General features: G+C 49.1%; 2 protein-coding genes across 2 annotated transcripts; both read left to right on the top strand.

Annotated features, from left to right (window-relative positions):
• Positions 1-5,723, top strand: STX4 (syntaxin 4). Its single transcript, XM_032431194.1, has 11 exons — positions 1-388; positions 577-678; positions 792-891; positions 1,027-1,101; positions 1,612-1,682; positions 3,236-3,344; positions 3,417-3,493; positions 3,713-3,850; positions 4,582-4,692; positions 4,793-4,891; positions 4,987-5,723. The coding sequence occupies exons 1-10, from the start codon at positions 359-361 to the stop codon at positions 4,871-4,873; spliced, it is 894 nt and encodes a 297-aa protein (XP_032287085.1). The 5' UTR covers positions 1-358; the 3' UTR covers positions 4,874-4,891; positions 4,987-5,723.
• A 4,660-nt stretch (positions 5,724-10,383) lies between these two features.
• Positions 10,384-10,992, top strand: LOC116648882 (10 kDa heat shock protein, mitochondrial-like). Its single transcript, XM_032431215.1, has one exon. It carries the CDS (start codon positions 10,640-10,642, stop codon positions 10,946-10,948), a length of 309 nt encoding a protein of 102 aa, XP_032287106.1. The 5' UTR covers positions 10,384-10,639; the 3' UTR covers positions 10,949-10,992.
• Positions 10,993-18,315: the final 7,323 nt, after the last annotated feature.

Genomic DNA, 18,315 nt, shown 5'->3' with positions numbered 1-18,315 from the left:
GGGCGCCGCAGCTTCCGACCTCAGCCTCTCCCTCGGGCGAGGAGGAGACGCGACCCCGTGCGCATGCCCCGATCATCCCAGAGGGGCGGGGCTGAGGCTGCGGGTGCGGGAGGGGGGGAAAAGAAAAGGGAATTCCAACCTGTGGAATCTTGGGGGGTCCCCGAGGTCGGCTTCTTCCCATTGACTGTGGATGGTGCCCGGGACAGAGCCTCTGGTGGCTCGTGGGGGGGTTTGGGGGTCCGCAGGGTGAGGGCGGAGGGGAGTGTCACTGTCAGAGTGCGAGTGCGGTACGGGAGTTCCAAACTTAGTCTTGAGGCCCTCGGGGCTCCGGCGCCGGGGAGAGGGAGCTCGGGCCACCATGCGCGACAGGACCCACGAACTGAGGCAGGTGAGAAGTGGGGGCTGCAGGGTTGGACACGGGCGGACGGGACGGGGTCTGGCTGGAATACAGGACTCCTGGTCTTCGGGGCAGGGAGGGGTGGTTGAGGGCTAGGAAGGAAAGACCCGGAAGTCCGTGAGTCCTGCGGGGAGAAAGCAACAGCAAGGAAGTGATGCCAGTGACCCCGGCCCTGGCAGGGGGATGACAGCTCGGACGATGAGGACAAGGAACGGGTCGCGCTGGTGGTACACCCGGGCACGGCACGGCTGGGGAGCCCGGACGATGAGTTCTTCCAGAAGGTAAGAAGCTGGGGTCTCTGCCCTGTCTTCGCGAGGGGGCTGGATGACCCGAGGAGCAGCGCGGTCTGGAGTACCCCCTTATCTCCTTCAGCCCTCTCGGTCACCTTCCTCAGGTCCGGACAATTCGACAGACTATTGTCAAGCTGGAGAATAAAGTCCGGGAGTTGGAGAAGCAGCAGGTCACCATCCTGGCCACGCCCCTTCCCGAGGAAAGTGAGTGAAACCCCAAGTGCAAACGCAAGCCCAGCCGGAGGGATTGTGGGGATTGTAGTTCCATGCAGGTGGTGGCCAGGGAGGTTTGTTGAGGTAGGGGCTGCTGTTTGGGAGTCATGGCTTTCTCTTGTTCAGGTATGAAGCAGGACCTGCAGAACCTGCGTGAGGAGATCAAACAGCTGGGGAGGGAGATCCGATCGCAGCTGAAGGGTGAGCTCCTAGGGCCTCAGACAGATCCTTCCCTGTGGTCCAGCCCAGCTCCTGGTATATCTGGGGAGTGTGTGGCCCAGAGAGGCCAGTGATGTATCCAGGTCACACAGCAGGCCTAGGCCTAGAATCTCTTTCTCCTGGCTTCCTACTTTGCATGGCACATGCCTGCTTCTCGAACTCCTTTATTTGAAAGGAAACTATTTACTCCTACAATTCTTGCTGCCCAATGTGCATTGTTTGGACAGGCAGATGGGGGTTTCTCAAGAGGCCTTTGTACACCTGTGGGAATTCTCTGATGTACTGCAAAGAAAAATATACTTTCTCCCATCAGAGGCTCAGAATTAGTCATTTATGATCAATTATAATTCCCAAAAGAATCCCATGGAGATAAGCACCTCTCTGTTATATGGATGGGGTATGGCCCTGGCCCTGTGTCCTGGTTCCCACATGATTTTCCGAAATCACAGATCAAATCCCCTTCCCCACTAATACCCTTGTATCTTCCCACAGCCATAGAGCCCCAGAATGAGGAAGCTGATGAGAATTATAACTCAGTCAACACAAGGATGAGAAAAACCCAGGTGGGTTATTATTCCCAGAACTAAGACATTTTGCAAGGGTTTCATAGATCATTAGATGGCCGAAGTAAGGAGGAAGGGCTCTTAGAGATCAAGTCCAACCTGATGGTTTTCAAATGGGGAAACTGAGGTTGAGAGAGAAAAAGGACTTGCCCAAGGTCAAGACTCCCGACTCCCAGTCCACTTAACATCCTGTCACCTTGTCCATTTAATGAGAAGTTGCTGAGTCCCCAGATATGACCTGGGTTTGGCTGTGGAAGGCATGCTTTCTAGAAACCAAGATGGGGAGTCAAGCTTGACTAGATGACAAAGACATTACTCACATAGGGTGGTAGCTAATATCCCTGCCCAGGGAAGAAGGGGGAACAGTCATAAATGACTGGGAGGTTTCCTGCCCATGTGACAGGGACATGCTCTGCCCCATGGGTGGAATTCAGGAAGTCAGGAAGAGGAACTTCCCTGGAGGCGGAAGGTCACTGAATCAACGTCTTAGTAAGGAGATTTGAGGTGATCTAACTGCCCACCCCCCCACCCCGGGTGCCCAGTGAGGAGTAATTTGACTTCCTGGAGGTCAGAGTTGGAGTAGGTGGGCCCAGAGCTCAGCAAGTCCCCTAGATTGAAGGTAGAGCAGTTTGGGCATCTTGCAAGGGTGCAGCTGAAGGCAGGAGAGCAGATATGTCTCTGAGGAAGGAGCTCCAAGGAATGAACACATTGAAGGCAACAGGGGAATGGACAGGATGAGAAGATGTTTCAGGGGGAGCCTGTGGTGGTCATCGGTGTGAGAGGCTGAGGGCGCAGCTGGACCTGTAAAATCTAGGCAATGGACTGACCTCCAGGTATATTAGTCTAAGCAGTGAGGCTGGTGTTCAGCAAGCATTCACAGGTATTTATTGAATGCCTACTGTGTGCTAGACCCTTTTCTAGCTGTTGGGGATCCAGCAGTGAACCAAAGAACCCTATCCTCATGGAGCTTACGTTCTGGTGGGGAGAGACAAACACCATAGTGAATATGTACATTATTTTAGAACAGAGTTAAGCATTAAGGGGAAAACTGAGGAGAAGAGGGGTTGAGAGTGCTGGGAGAAGGCAGGTTGCAGTTTTAGTAAGGTAGAGAAAACCTCATTCAGAAGCTGACCTCAACCCAGAACGCGCCCGATCTCATCTGATCTCGGAAGCTAAGCAGGGTCGGGCCTGGTTAGTACTTGGATGGCAGAAGGTGACCTCTGTGGGGCATGAGCATTCTAGGCCCAGGGAGCAGTGAATGCAGAAGTCTGAGGTGGGGGTGGCTTTGGTGGGCGAGGGGGGAGGAGTCCACCATGGTTGGAGGGAGTGAGGGAGGGAACGGCTGGAGGAGGTAAGGTCACAGGGGAAATGGGGGAAAGGGAAGGTCATGCAGGGCCTCATAAGCCCTGGTAAGGGCTTTGGCTTTTACTTTGAGAGAATGGTGGTCAAGGGGGCAGGCACCTAGAACAGCTTACGCTGTTTGCTCGCTGTACCTGTGGGGATGTTGAGGCCAAATCCTTCTGGGGTGCCCAGCCTATATTCTCTACCACTAGCACGGGGTCCTGTCCCAGCAATTCGTGGAACTCATCAACAAGTGCAACTTGACGCAGTCCGAATACCGGGAGAAGAACGTGGAGCGGATTCGGCGGCAGCTGAAGATCAGTGAGTTGTGGCGTCTGGCCTCCAGGGTCAGGTAACCTGACCCAGCTCTGAGCCTGGCCTTTTCCTTCACAGCGAATGCTGGAATGGTGTCTGATGAGGAGCTGGAGCAGATGCTGGACAGTGGGCAGAGCGAGGTGTTTGTGTCCAATGTGAGTGGCCACAGCTAGCCTCCCTCTTCTGGGACTCTCATCTTCTCTGATTGAGGGGATACGGAGGCCCGGAGGGGAAGGAGTTAGCAGGCCTAGAGTCACTCATCGGGGCCCCAGCCCCAGTTCTAAGCCCGAGGGCTGCCTGAGAGCTCAACAGGAACTTCTGACCTGCTGCCGGGTTCCCCGTGACCTGTCTGTCCGTTCCTATCCACTCCCCAGATACTGAAGGACACACAGGTGACTCGACAGGCCCTAAATGAGATCTCTGCCCGGCACAGTGAGATCCAGCAGCTTGAACGCAGTATCCGTGAACTTCATGAGATCTTCACTTTTCTGGCTACTGAAGTGGAAATGCAGGTGGGCACCCAAGATGGCCGGCTGGGCTTGACGTGAGACCGTGTTCAGTCAGAACCCCCGCTGTGACTGTCGGCCCATCTCCACCCTCCAGCCTCTCTCCCCGAGGCTTTTGTCCCCCCCGCCCCCCAGGCTGGCCCTCACTCCTCAGAGGGCCTGCCTCCGCAAATCTGTATGAGGTTGGGGTGGGAGGTGGTGGTCTTCCGCTGCCCCTGGTTTCATGGGGTGAGGTAAGCTTCCAGCCCCGTCCTGGAGGAGCTGACCCCTAGTGCTGCAGCCAGTGGCCTTGGGGCCACTGGGGGAGGGATTTCATTCAGTAGGAGTACTAGGACCTGAAGGCTGGCGGTGCCATGAGGAGGCAGGGATGGGGAGGGCTTCACAGCTGTTGAGAGGCAGGCCTAGAAGAATGGGCAAATGCAGACAGATTACGAAGGGACAAAAGTTCACCCTCTGTGAAAAGGTATGAGCACTTGGCTCCAAGCTACCACAGCAAATGAAGGTTGTAGGGGGTAAGGGAGCAGGGCGGACGGGACCACATGATAAAAGGGAGTCCGGAAGCCACCCTCAGGTGTGCGAACTTTTGTCAGATGTGGTCCTGCCCCACACCTTTGTTAGTGCTGTGTTCGCTGCCGGCAGACGTCCTTCAGGCGGCTAGCGAGAGCAAGCAGAGGGGCTGCTGGGCCCTCTACCCCTGGTCATCCCTACCTGCCTGAACCACCCCCTCCTCTGAGCAGGGGGAGATGATCAACCGGATTGAGAAGAACATCCTGAGCTCAGCAGACTATGTGGAACGCGGGCAGGAACATGTCAAGATTGCCCTCGAAAACCAGAAGAAGGCTCGGAAGGTGAGCCTCCCCTCCCCTCCCCTCTTCTCCCCTCCCCTCCCCGGCCCTGGTGGCCTTCCCTCCCCTCCTGAGTGAGTTTCCCTGAACTCCTCTCCTGCAGAAGAAAGTCTTGATCGCCATCTGTGTGTCTGTCACTGTCGTCATTGTGGCAGTCATCATTGGTATCGCCACATTGGTTTGAGAGCTTCGCACGTTCTTGGTGAGATACTGTGGGCCTGCCCCCTGGCCTGCCTCATCCCAGGCCCCAGCCTTTCCTCGTCCCCTCAGACCCTCTTCTCCCTCCTTCCCTTGCAGGCACTAAGAGCACCAGAGACCCAGGCCTGCCCTCTCTCCCAGCAGCTGAGGGGGGAGGGCAGGACAGAGCCTCCAGCGGGACCCCCTTCCTCACACTGGCCCTGAGCAGAGGGGCGGACAGTTCTCCTGGGGTTGCCAGCCTCTCATTCATGGGGGCTTCCCCACTCAGGCCACAATGCCTGGGGGACGGCCTGCAGCGTCCTGTTTGGCTGGGACACACGGTTTTGTAAGAAATTAAAAAAAAAAAAAAAGTGCTTGGAGACTGCCATGTGCATGTGTGTTCCTGGAAGGGCCGGCCCAGGCCCTTCAGGCGTCCAGCCTCCCCTTTTCCTGGCCATCCTTGGGGCCAGGCCCAGCCGAGGGAGACTCAAATCAGACCGTTCTAGGTGCTGTGACCACAGCAAGCTGGCACTGCCCTTCTCTCCGTAGGAACAGGTGGGACAGGGAGGGGCTAACACCCGCATCTGGCTCAGTATTGTCCTTGGGGAAAGACTACTGGGAGCCCCTAACCCTAGAGCAGTGAAGCTGGGCCAGGCCAGGCTGGGACATAGGTGAGATGTGTGTGGGCATCGGGTATTCCTGAGGCCGGGAAGAGGCACCGTGAGTAATGGAGGCTGTTACTTCAGATACAGTGAACAGGGAAAGGCCTGTCTCAGAAGGGGTGACATTTGAGTGGAACATTAAATGAGGAGGAGCCAGTATGGGAAGAAGCAGGGGGAGAGTTGCCAGGCAGAGGGGAGCAGCCCTGTGCCCAGAAAAAGGCATAGCCTTTGACCTAAGAGTCTGGCCTAGAGAGCCAGGGACTCTGGATCAACACACCTGGTTACTGGGGAGCTATGTGGCTGAAGCAGTAGAAGAGGGGGAGGAGCCTGATCCCTGGTTTCTCGGAGGCACCTAAGCTCCAGGCCCCAGCTCTAAATTTCTAAGAGTTCCGAGTCCAGAAGCCTGGTTTCCAGAGCTGGGTATGGCACCTGTCCCCAGACACCTGGTTTCAGGAGTAGGCTAGCTCCTGGCTCCGAAGCCTGGTTGGAGTGGGGCGGCGCCTGACCCCCAAACAAGGTCTGGGGGCCGGGTTCCAGCCACCGCGTCCCATCCCTCTTTCGATGCCACAGGCCCCTGCTGCTGCTCCAGGCTGCCCTTGCCCCGCCCATCTGGCCGCAGTACCGCTTGCTTCGGGTGCTGGGGTGCCGCGAGTCATAGAAGGGCTGGACGTGATGTCCTTGGTGCAGTCTCGGACCCCGCCCCTGGACCCGGCCTGGGGGAGGAGCCAGAGGGCGGGATTAGGCCCCAGTGACCCCTGCCTGCTTGCCTCCTTCCACCTGGGAACCCGCCTGCAGCGCCTCCCAGTGGCCCTCGAGCGACCCTGGCTTGGCTGTTGCAAGGCGCCTGCGCCAGGTCCGAGCCTTGGCTCGGCCCCTCGTGTAGGGGGCGTGGCCTGGCTGCAAGTGGAAAATGATTGGCCCGCGGAACAAATGTTGCTCCTAAGGAGCATCAGGATTGGTCTGTAGGACTTCCAGGGACCTCCTGGGGGAGTGAGCCCTGGGTATTAAACCACAATTAGCCTTGCGCGGATATGGGAGGGGCCTCAGCGAGTCCTCTGTCGCACCCAAAAGTGATTGGATCACAGGGCGGGGCATGATCAAACCTCTAAATGAGGCGGAGGGGGCACGGGCTTGAGAGGGTCTGACCCGGGTAGGTGAGTCAGGGACATCACCCGAGAAGGCGTGGCTGGGTCCCCCTCCCTAACCGCTGAACTTGGCAGCTGCACGAGTCTGGAAGGGTACCCGCGCCTTCGTCCTGCCTGAGCTCGTGTGTCCTGTGTACAGATGAAGCCCTAGATACCTCAGGAAAGAGCTCCTCATTCTCACCAGTGTGCAAACACAACCTGAATGTCCACTCGCTGGGAAAACTGCGGGGCCAGACGGATCCTGCCCCACTAGTAGACTGATTTGGATACGGGGCCTCCGGGCTTCCCTAATTCTCCATCTCTTCCCCTGCGGCCTGCATCTTCAGCGGAATTCTGCCCTATTGGTCGCCTTTGTCCACCCCCTCACCTTTCTGCCTTCAGAGGAAGACTGCACAACCCACTGGCACCTACTGGGATCTGATAGAGATGATCAGATCTATGCCGGGACTGCGTCACATCTACGCACCTGGGTGTCTGTGTGCGGTATGTGACCTTGTATTGGCTTTGCTGGCCGGCGCCACCCCTGAAAGCGTGCTTACCTGTCTGTCTCACCCAGGAAGTGGTCCAGAACCTCCTGACAGACGTAACTAGATGGCCGAGTGAGGCCTTGGATGCCAGGCCCAGTAGTTTGAACTTTTCCTGGGGGCTAGGGGACACATGGAAGGTTTTTGAACAGATGAGTGGCAAAGTTTGGGGCAGACCTAGCAGTCAGGTGGACCCATGCACTGGAGATTTCACAGGCTCCCCTGTGTATACCCTTTCCCTGCGGGGAGCTGACCTAAATGAGGAGTTAAGGGCAGGTTTTGCACTGAAATCCTGTGTTGGCTGCTCTCAGCCCAACTTTCAGGGAACAGGGTCTTGGTTGGGTGTGGCTTTTCCAAATCCATCTTGCATCATAACTTTTCAGCTGTAGCTCTCCCCGCTTATTGCCTCATTCACTCGATATTTTATGGTTCAGATTGCCAGGAAAAAGAACCTGACTGGTCTGGGTCAGGCTACTTTGACCAGCCTATAAATTGTCTAGCTCGAGTCAAGACTTTACCCTTGACCACGATGTATGTGAAGTGTTTACATGGTACAAAACACTGCCGCGGAGTGTGTATAAAGGAGGAGTGGACGGGCTCAGTGATTGACATTTCTCGTGATATCACAGCCCTGTGATAGACTGTATTATTGTTCCAAATATATACTGTCCTTTCTACTGGATCACTCACTATGGGATTATATCCATTCGTGCCCCACCTATAGTAGGCTTGGCTATATGTCTTGCTTTGGCCAATGGGATGCGAGTAGAAATGTAAAGTATCACTTTCAGATATTTAAGTGTCAGTAAGTAGCCTGGCAGCTTGCCTTTTCTTTTCCCACTTGCTGCAAACCGCTGATATTTGGAGAATAGTTGTTGCCACATCAGAATAAGTCTAAACCAACTGTCACAGAACCAGTACCCAGAAGTGGGTGCTACCACATTAAAAATGAACCTGAATTATGTGCCACTGGCTCTGGAGCTAGGCAGCGGCTGATGAGGACCATTAGCGGAAGTTGGAAAGATGGTGATGTGTGTTAGGCAGTGGAGAAGCATTTGGTTAAATGGTAGGCTGGAAATAAGTAAGGATATACATAATGTCCAAATGAGCTTGGGGCTTTAGGGAAAAAAGAATTTGAGAAAGAATATTAGTAGCATGACTTGATTGCTTTGGGGGTGCATTTGACAAGTTACTGTAAGAAAGAGATGACTCCGAAAATAATTGGCCAGTTTTTAAGCAGAAATGGAAGAGATGGGCGCGTGGGTGGCTCAGGTCTGCCTTCAGCTCAGGTCATGATCCCCAGGTCCTGGGATCGAGCCCCGCATCGGGCTCCCTGCTCCGCGGGAAGCCTGCTTCTCCCTCTCCCGCTCCCCCTGCTTGTGTTCCCTCTCTCGCTGTGTCTCTCTCTGTCAAATAAATAAATAAAATCTTAAAAAAAAAAAAAAAGAAATGGAAGAGATTATAGAAACTCCAGGAAGGTGATCTACATTTTTAACCAGTGAAAGATACAGTTGACAAGGCCCTTAAGCTGAAAAGTTTGAGTGAAATTAATCTTTGTGGCAAGGGTCTTATCAAATGTATGGCTCTCATGCCTTTTGTAGAAACTTCTGAATTGGTCAGAGTGGTTCCCAGTAAAGCCTTTCAGTTAGTCAAGGTGATTCAGAAAAGCGAGATTAAGAGTACAATTCCCAAAGGAGTTAGTAGGTTCCATTTGCTTACAATTAAGTCTAAAGAGAGGCATGTCGGAAGAGAATTGTGGGTTTGGCAGTTAGCCCATAGAACTGACTGGAATCAAATAGATAAGAAGCTGCTTTCCCTCCACACAAAAAGCCACTAGGTTGGATTTTTAAAAGACCATGAATGTTCAAGACCTTGAGGGTTCCCAAATTTCTATGGGCATAAAGGAGACGGAAAGCTGCTTTGCCTCAGAAGGGCATAACCTCCAATGTTTTCTTAAATGTGGCCAGGGAGAATAAATGGGAAAGGATGAGCTACTCTACGGGAACTAGGGAACTAGTCCCAGGAAGCAATCCCACTCCCAGGTAAAGGTGGGGGGCCTTTGCCACATCTGCTCAGCAGGATGTTGCAATTACTATGGACCAGTAAGTGCTGTGTGTCTCCCATTCTTCCTTCTAAATGGGAGTGTTTACTGCTATTATCCTGTCCCTGTTCCACTTCATATGTTGGATGTGTGTGGGGAGGTAACTTGTGATGATGGTGATGATGGTGATCATTTTGGTTCATAGGTCTCTGGCTCAAGAGAAGCCACCTCTGGACCTGATATAGAGACTATTAGTGGTCCTGGACTTGAGCCTGATGCCATGATTACGAGACCAGTGCTCTAACCCCTGAGCTACAGAGCCCTGATACCATGATTAGATGGGTCATTTGGGTGGTCTCCCTGGGGAAGGATATGTGTTTATTTTGATGTAGAAGAAACACAAAGGCCGTATTTGTGACAAAGAAGGCAGACTAAGAGGATTTCACAATCTTTCAAAAACCCTCATTCATTAACCCTCTCTGTGGGGCCCCGCCATATGAAAAGATCATATATCCCTACTCCACTGACATCAGCTTTGGGTATGTGGCTTGCATTAGGCCATGGAACTCGAGTAGGAGTAACATGTACTACTTCCAAGAGGAAGCTTTAAGAACCATCATGGGGCCTGACACCTTTCTTCTCTTCTTTGTCTTGAGATTGAAAATTCCAGATTGAAGCTGTTCCTTCAGACTAGATTCTGGAATGAAGATGATGTAGAACAGAGCAACAGCTGTCCCATGGAGGATGTTGGTTCATAACATCCTCAGGAGCTTCCCAAGTGAAATCTGAAACCAGCCCCTGTACACAGAGAGCACGGAGAGATTGAACAAAGAGGCAGACCACTGCAGATCGGTACATGGCGGGGTTAAGAAGCAAGGGGACTTACATGCAAGGCTTGTCTTGGGCAGCCACCAGAGGAGTAGATCTCTGCATCCCCCCCAAATCTTTTTTTTTTTTTTTTTTTTCAGCTCCCACCAAATCTTAAAAATTTATATAGAGGCCTTGGGTGCCTGGCTGGCTCAGTCAGTAGAGCATGTGACTCTTGATCTCACGGCCATGAGTTCAAGCCCCACACTGGGCATGGAGCCTTCTTAAAAAAATGTTTTATATAGAGGCCTTAACTGGGTTCAGTCATGTATACCATCCAGATGGTCTCAACAACACGGTGCTCTCTCAAAGCTGCATTCTTGGGGCAGTCTCTGGGCACAGGGAAGGCAAGTACATTCCAAGGACACGGAAGGGGTATGAGGAACCTTTGATTATGGGGGTGCTGCTCACAGGTCAACTGGCAGTCATATCCTCTCGGTGGCCTCCCCCAACAGAGGACATGGAATATGAGTGAGAAAAACACATTTGGGGCGGCAGCTCCAGAGCAGAGTACAAACTGCGGTGTCTGGAGTCATGGCAGGGCAGGCGTTTAGAAAGTTTCTTCCCCTCTTTGACCGAGTTTTAGTTGAAAGGAGTGCAGCTGAAACTGTAACCAAAGGAGGTATTATGCTTCCAGAAAAATCTCAAGGAAAAGTGTTGCAAGCAACAGTAGTAGCTGTTGTATTGGGCTCTAAAGGAAAGGGTGGAGAGATTCAACCAGTTAGTGTGAAAGTTGGAGATAAAATTCTTCTCCCAGAATATGGAGGCACCAAAGTAGTTCTAGATGACAAGGATTATTTCTTACTTAGAGATGGTGACATTCTTGGAAAGTGTGTGGACTGAAATCATTATTTTTTTTAAAAAGATTTTATTTATTTATTTGACAGAGAGAGAGACAGAGAGCACAAGCAGGGGGAGCAGCAGAGGGAGAGGGAGAAGCAGACTCCCCGCTGAGCAGGGAGCCCGATGTGGGGCTTGATCCCAGGACCCTGAGATCATGACCTGAGCTGAAGGCAGCTGCTTAACTGACTGAGCCACCCAGGCGCCCCTGAAATCATTATTAAAATGGCACAAAGTGAAGCTGCCCATTCCAGTGAAGTTGTGAAATCTTTCATCATGTAAATAATTTTCATTTCTCTCTTTTATAATAAACTAATGGTATCCAAACTAATGATATCCAGTGTCTCTAAAATTTAGTTTTAGTGTACTGATATAAACATTAGCAAATAAAAAAAAAAGAAAAGAAAAACACATTTGTTGTGAGCCACTGAAATTTTGGGATGGTTGTTACTGCAGCATAATTTGATCCTAGCTGACTGATAAAAGCTCCCTCCATGTTGCAGAGATTCTCTATTCAGTTCTCCCTTCCTATTTTTTTTTAAAGATTTAATTATTTATTTGAGAGAGAGAGAGCACAGAGGGAGAGTGTGAGGGAGAAGCAGATTCCCCACCCAGCAGAGAGCCTGATGCAGGGCTTGATTCCAGGACCCTGAGATCATGACCTGAGCTGAAGGCAGAAGCCTAACCAACTGAGCCACCCAGGCGCCGCGTAGTTCTCCTTTCCTATCATCAAGACAAATACCAAAATGAGCTGCAGTGGCTCTCTAAGGTCTGAGGCTTGCCCCTTGTTTAGAGATATTTACCCTCAGGTCCAGTGAGCCTTCTTGATTCTTGCTGGTTCTTGGCAACTTGTGGTAGCTGCTTATATGAACTAGAAAAACATCTGGGGGATGGGGCCCCAGACCTTCTAGCATCAACTTGGTGCCTAGTAAATGCCAATCTCACATATGTCCTAAGACCACAATGGCACCATTACAAGGGACTTGTCCAAAAGGAAAAACAATAAAACCCAAACTTGCCTTAATTGCATGGATGTCTGCCCTTCCAAGAAGCCCCAACATAATGGATAATAAGTGGAAATTCTGTATTTTTGCCTATGGGTACATCTGCATGAAACAGAGACCCAAACTAACCATGGCTTACACAAGGTAGGAGTTTATTTCTCTCTTAGATAAAAGTCCAAATTAGTATGGTGGGTCTTTGCATGAAGTCATCAGGACCAATGAATAATAATAAAAATAATAATAATAATTTTTAAAGGTTTTATTTATTTGACAGAGAGAGAGCACAAGCAGGGGGAGTGGCGGGCAGAGGGAGAAGGAGAAGCAGACTCCCAGCTTAGCAAGAAGCCCAATGTGGGGCTCGATCCCAGGACTCTGGGATCATGACCTGAGCCAAAGGCAGACGCTTAACCAACTGAGCCACCCAGGCACCCCAATAATAAATTCTTTTATTTATCTTGTTCCCGTTCCATCCCTGGGATATTGCCCTCACCCACATGGTCTAAGATGGTCCATCACCACTTCCACAGTTTAGCCCTTGTGAAGCAGAAAAGTGAAGGGGATGGCTTGTCCTTTACCCTAAATTGCAGAAGTTGCACTGAGAATTTCTGCTGTAATCCTATTGACCAGAATGTAGTCACATGGCCAAGAAATACAATCTTCACCCTGGGCAAGCTTTTTGTCTGGATAAAAGTTCTAGGGGACCTGGGGAACTATTCCCAGGAAACAAGCTAACCTTGGAAGGATGAATATTGGGGGACCATCAGCAGTCACAGCCACACACTACCCATGTTAACCCATCCCAATTGTATTAATTTCCTATTACTCTTGTTACAAAGTACTACAAATGTAGTGGCTTAAAACAACACGCATTTATGCTTTTACAGCTCCGGAGATCAGAAATCCAATATTAGTTTCACTGGGCTAAAGTCAAGGAGTTGGCAGGGCTGACTCCTTCTGGAGGAACTGTTTGCTTGCCTTTTTCAGCTTCTGTTGGATGCCTGCATCCTTGACTAGTGGCCTCATCCTCCACTTCAAAGAACATTTTCCATGCTCAGCTTCCGTTGTCACATCACCTTCTGCTCTGATTCTGACCTTCCTGTCTCCCTCTTTTTTTTTTTTTTAAAGATTTTATTCATTTTATTTATTTGCGAGAGAGAGAATGAGAGAGAGCACGAGAGGGAGGAGGGTCAGAGGGAGAAGCAGACTCCCTGCTGAGCAGGGAGCCCGATGTGGGACTCGATCCCGGGACTCTAGGATCATGACCTGAGCCAAAGGCAGTCGCTTAACCAACTGAGCCACCCAGGCGCCCTTCCTGTCTCCCTCTTATAAGGATGCTTCTGATTACTTTGAGCCCATCCAGATACTGCAGGATAATCTCCCATTTTACAATTCCTAATTACACCTGCAAAGTCCCTTTTGTCATCTAAGGCAACATTCTCAGGTTCCAGGGATTAGGATGTGGACATGGTTAGGGGGCCATTGTTTAGCCTACCATACCGCCCCATTCCACATTTAAGTCATTCTTCATATATTCATAAAATACTGAGCAAGAGTTATGTACCTGATATTATGGAAAGTGCTGGAGAAATAGAGGTGAAAATACAGACAAGGTCTCTGCCTTTCGTGGAGTTTTTATTTTAGTGGAAAGGACAAGTAAAGAAATAACTAAGATATTCCAAAACCATGACATGTATGACAAAAAATGGCAAGCGGTTGGAGATGGGTGTGCTAACGGGTAGTCAGGAATGGCTTCTTAGAGAAGGTGACTAATCCAAAGGACAGACCTGAGAGCTCAGGGCAGAACAGAGCCCTGGAGGATTCCTTCTAGAACTGGAAACCTAAGGGAATTTGCTCAGCTGGATTTTGGAATTGCTTTGGATCAGTGACTCCTTTTTACCTTCCATTTCTCCCCATTTTGAACCAGAATGTCTATAACTATTATCCTATGCACGTCCCACCATTGCACGTTGGGAGTACATGACTCGTTTAGTTTCATAGGTCCACAGATGGTAGGGATTGTGCTCTAGGAAGGATTATACCCAGAGCCTCATCTGCATCTACTTTTAGATAATGAGATTTAGGACTTTGGACTTGATAAGATTTGTATGAGATTTTTTTGGACTCCGACTTGATGCTGTAATGGGATGAGACTTTTAGGGACTTTGGGAGGAAGTGAATGTATTTTGCTTGTGGAACAGACAAATCTTTGAGGGCTAGAGGGTGAACTATAGTAAGGAGAATAATGGCCCCCAAAGATTCCATGCCCTAATCTCTATGAATATGTTACCTTAAATGACAAAAGGGACTTTGCACATGTAATTAAGTTTACTAATTGGTTGACCTTAAGATAGGGAGAGTATCCTGAATTATTCAGGTGGACCCAATGTGATTACATGAACTCTGAAAGCAGAGAAGCTTCTCCAGCTAGCAACAGAAGAGGAAGACAGAAGTCAGAGAAATTTGAAAGAGGAGGATTTGATGTGCCATTGCCAGTTTTGAAGGGATCCCAGCCAAGGAATGTAGATGGCCTTTAGAAGCTGAGATCAACCTCTGACTGACAGCCAGGAAAGAAAACAGGGACCTGAGTTCTACAGCCAAATGGGACTGAATTCTGTTAATAACCTGGGTAAGTCTGAAAGTGGACTCTATGCGAGAGCCTCCAGATAAGAACCCAGACTGGCCAAGACCTTGACTTCAGTTTTGTGAGACCCTAAGTAGAGGACCCAGCTGAGTCAGCCTGGACTTCTGACTTATAGAACTATGAAATAAGAAATGAGTGGGGCGCCTGGGTGGCTCAGTAGGTTAAGCATCCGACTCTTGATTTTAGCTCAGGTCATGATCTCGGTGCTGGGATCGTCCTCAGTGGGGAGTCTATTTCTCCCTCTGCCCCCTGTTGGTGCGTGCTCTCTCTCTCTCTCTCAAATAAATAAATAAATCTTAAAAAATGGGTTTTGTTTTTAAGATGCTAAGTTTGTGGTTATTTAATATGCAGGAATAGAAACCTAATACAGTATGACTGGAGCTGAGACTTGAATGAAGAGAAAGAGCATCATGGATGGGCAAATCTGGGGCAGTGTGTTCCATCCCCAGGGAGGAGCAAGTGCAAAGGCCCCAAGCCTGGGAAGAAACAAACAAATTTGTTTGCTGGAGCTTGCTGAGTAGGAGTAGGTAGATGAGGTCAGAGCAGGGCTAGGGACTGAAAGGAAGGCAGGCTCCAGGTGGAGGGATTTCTGTTGAGAGGGGACTATGTGTAGATAATTGAGAACTGGCCTCCAAATCTTGGTTGAATCCAGAATCACTGCCCTGCCTACAAAGCTTGCTGCCTTCCCCTATCTCATCCTCAACCCTGGTCCTGGAGCATTCTCCTGTGAGAAGCCCGTAATTTATCCCAGCCATTTGGCTGGGTAGGGAGTGATGACTGTGGTCTATAGTACAGACTGATGAGGGATACCAGCTGCTGCTGCAGCAGCAGGGCCTATGATTTGGCATTCCCAGGATGTACTCACTACCTGGGACGGTCCTGGTAGAGAGCCAGGGAGGTAAAGGAAGTTAGGGCGGGAGAAAAGTGAAGGCCAGAAGTTAGACCGGACATTATCCAGATAGTAAAACTGGACAAAGACATCACAAGAAAAGAAAACTACAAGTGTATTTCTTAAAAAATCCTCAACAAAATACTAACAAACCAAATCTAGCAATATATAAAAATTATTAGGGGCGCCTGGGTGGCTCAGTCATTAAGCGTCTGCCTTCGGCTCAGGTCATGATCCCAGGGTCCTGGGATCGAGCCCCACATTGGGCTCTCTGCTCGGCGGGAAGCCTGCTTCTCCCTCTCCCACTCCCCCTGCTTGTGTTCCCTCTCTCGCTGTCTCTCTCTCTCTGTCAAATAAATAAATAAAATCTTTAAAAATAAATAAATAAAAATTATTATACAGCATTACCAAGTGGGATTTTTCTCAGGAATGCAAGGTTGGTTTAACATCCAAAATCAATTAATGTAATTAAAAAAAAAAATTTTTTTTTTTAAGTAACCTCTACACCCACTGTGGGTCTCAAACTCATGACCCTGAGATCAAGAGCTGAATGCTCTTCCAACTGGAGCCAGCCAGGCATACTTCAATTAATGTAATTCTGCATATTTTTAAAAGATTTTATTTATTTATTTGAGAGAGAGAGAGCACGAGTGGGGTATGGTGTAGGGACAGAGGGAGAGGGAGAAGCACACTCCCCACTGAGCAGGGAGCTGGACCCAGGGCTCGATCCCAGGACCCTGAGATCATGACCTGAGCTGAAGACAGATACTTAACCGGCTGACCCAGGCATCCCTAAATAGATTTTTTAAATCCCAAATTCATGGGTCAGAAGATTTAATATTGTTAAGATGGCAATACTTCTCAAATTGATCTACAGATTCAATGCAATCCCCATCAAAATCCTAGCTTCTTTTTATTTTTCACAAAAATTGGCAAGCAGATCCTAAAATTCATATGGAAATGCAAAGAATCCAGAAAAACTTGAAATAGAGGAATAAGTTGGAGGAATCACAGGTCTTGATAAAACTTACTACAAAGCTACAATAAGCAAAATAGTGTGGTACTAGCATAAAGAAAGTAGAGATAGATGATAGACAGATAGATAGATAGCTATGTATATCTTCATGGAATACAATTGAGATTCCAGAGATAAACGATGTTTACAGTTAGTTTATTTTCAACAAGGGTATCAAGAGAATTCAATGGAGAAAGAACATTCTTTTTAACTAATAGTGCTGGGATAATGGGATATGCATGTGCAAAAGAATGAAATCGGGGGCGCCTGGGTGGCTCAGTCATTAAGCGTCTGCCTTCAGCTCAGGTCATGATCCCAGAGTCCTGGGATTGAGCCCTGCATCGGGCTCCCTGCTCTGTGGGAAGCCTGCGTCTCCCTCTCCCACTCCCCCTGCTTGTGTTCCCTCTCTTGCTGTGTCTCTCTCTGTCAAATAAATAAATAAAATCCTTAAAAAATTTAAAAAAAAAATGAAATCGGACCCCTCTCTCAAACACATACAAAGGTTAGCTCAAAATGGATCCAAGATCCAAATATAAGAGCTTTTAGCTATAAAACGTTTATAGTTTTTTTTTTTTAAGATTTTATTTATTTGAGAGAGAGAATGAGATAGAGAGAGAGCATGAGAGGGGGAGGGTCAGAGGGAGAAGCAGACTCCCCGCTGAGCAGGGAGCCCGATGCGGGACTCGATCCCAGGACTCCAGGATCATGACCTGAGCCGAAGGCAGTTGCTTAACCAACTGAGCCACCCAGGCGCCCCAAAATGTTTATAGTTTACAAAAAAATTTTTTAATTTTTAAAAAGGATTTATTTATTTTTAGAGAGAGAGAGAGAGCACATGGGGTTGGGGGGGAGGGGCAGAGGGAGAGCGAGAGAATCCTCAAGCAGACGCCCTGCTGAGTGCGGAGCCAGTTGTGGAGCTCCATCCCAGGACCCTGAGATCATGACCTGAGCCAAAATCAAGAGTTAGACACTTAACTGACTCAGCCACCCAGGTGCCCCAAAAGTTTTCTAAATTTTAAGCTTATAAGCTTATAACTAGGTTGTAAACTTTATGTTTCTAACATTCTTAGATAAAAACAGGCACAAATCTTCATGAACTTAGATTAGGAAATGGTTTCTTATGTATGGCTCACAAAGCACAAGCAACTAAAGAAAAAAATAGATAAATGAGATATCCTCAAAATTGAAAACTTTAGCGCTTCAAAGGGCACCCAGAAAGTACAAGGACAATCCACACAATGAGAGAGAATTTTTGCAAATCATAGGAAACTTCTATGTAGAATACAGAAACACTTTTGCCACTCCACAGCAAAAAGTCAAATAGTCCAATTAAAAAATGGGTAAAGAACTTGAATAGACATTTATCCAAAGATGATGTACAAATGGCCAATAAGCACACAAGATGTTCAACATCGGTTTCCATCAAGGGAATGCAAATCACAACCACAAATTCACAGCCACTAGGATGGCTATAATAAAAAGACAAATAATAGCAGCTGTTGGTAAAGGTATGAAGAAATTAGAACAGTCATACCCTGTTGGTGGGAATGTAAAATGGTGCAGCCACTTTAGAAAACATTCTGACAGTTCTTCAAACGAGAGAATTGAAACACATGTCCATGTCCAGGGATACCTGGGTGGCTCAGTCGGTTAAGCTTCTGAGCTTCAGCTCCTGTCATGATCCCAGGGTCCTGGGATCGAGTCCTGCATTGGGCTCCCTGCTCAGCGGAGAGCCTGCTTCTCCCACTGCTTGTGTGCACTCTCTCTCTCTGACAAGAAAGAAAGAAAGAAAGAAAGAAAGAAAGAAAGAAAGAAAGAAAG

This window comes from Phoca vitulina, unplaced genomic scaffold (genome assembly GCF_004348235.1).
Source record: "Phoca vitulina isolate PV1807 unplaced genomic scaffold, GSC_HSeal_1.0 scaffold45, whole genome shotgun sequence".
Classification (NCBI taxonomy): Eukaryota; Metazoa; Chordata; class Mammalia; order Carnivora; family Phocidae; genus Phoca; species Phoca vitulina.
This window is presented reverse-complemented; position numbering and strand designations above follow the sequence as displayed.

What these genes read in the sequence shown, in the direction of transcription:
- STX4 (XM_032431194.1), top strand. Translation starts at nt 359, where the DNA reads ATGCGCGACAGGACCCACGAACTGAGGCAG. An exon ending in ACGATGAGTTCTTCCAGAAG is followed by an intron (nt 679 to 791) that starts GTAAGAAGCTGG and finishes CACCTTCCTCAG; the next exon opens with GTCCGGACAATTCGACAGAC. An exon ending in GATCCGATCGCAGCTGAAGG is followed by an intron (nt 1,102 to 1,611) that starts GTGAGCTCCTAG and finishes ATCTTCCCACAG; the next exon opens with CCATAGAGCCCCAGAATGAG.
- LOC116648882 (XM_032431215.1), top strand. Translation starts at nt 10,640, where the DNA reads ATGGCAGGGCAGGCGTTTAGAAAGTTTCTTCCCCTCTTTGACCGAGTT.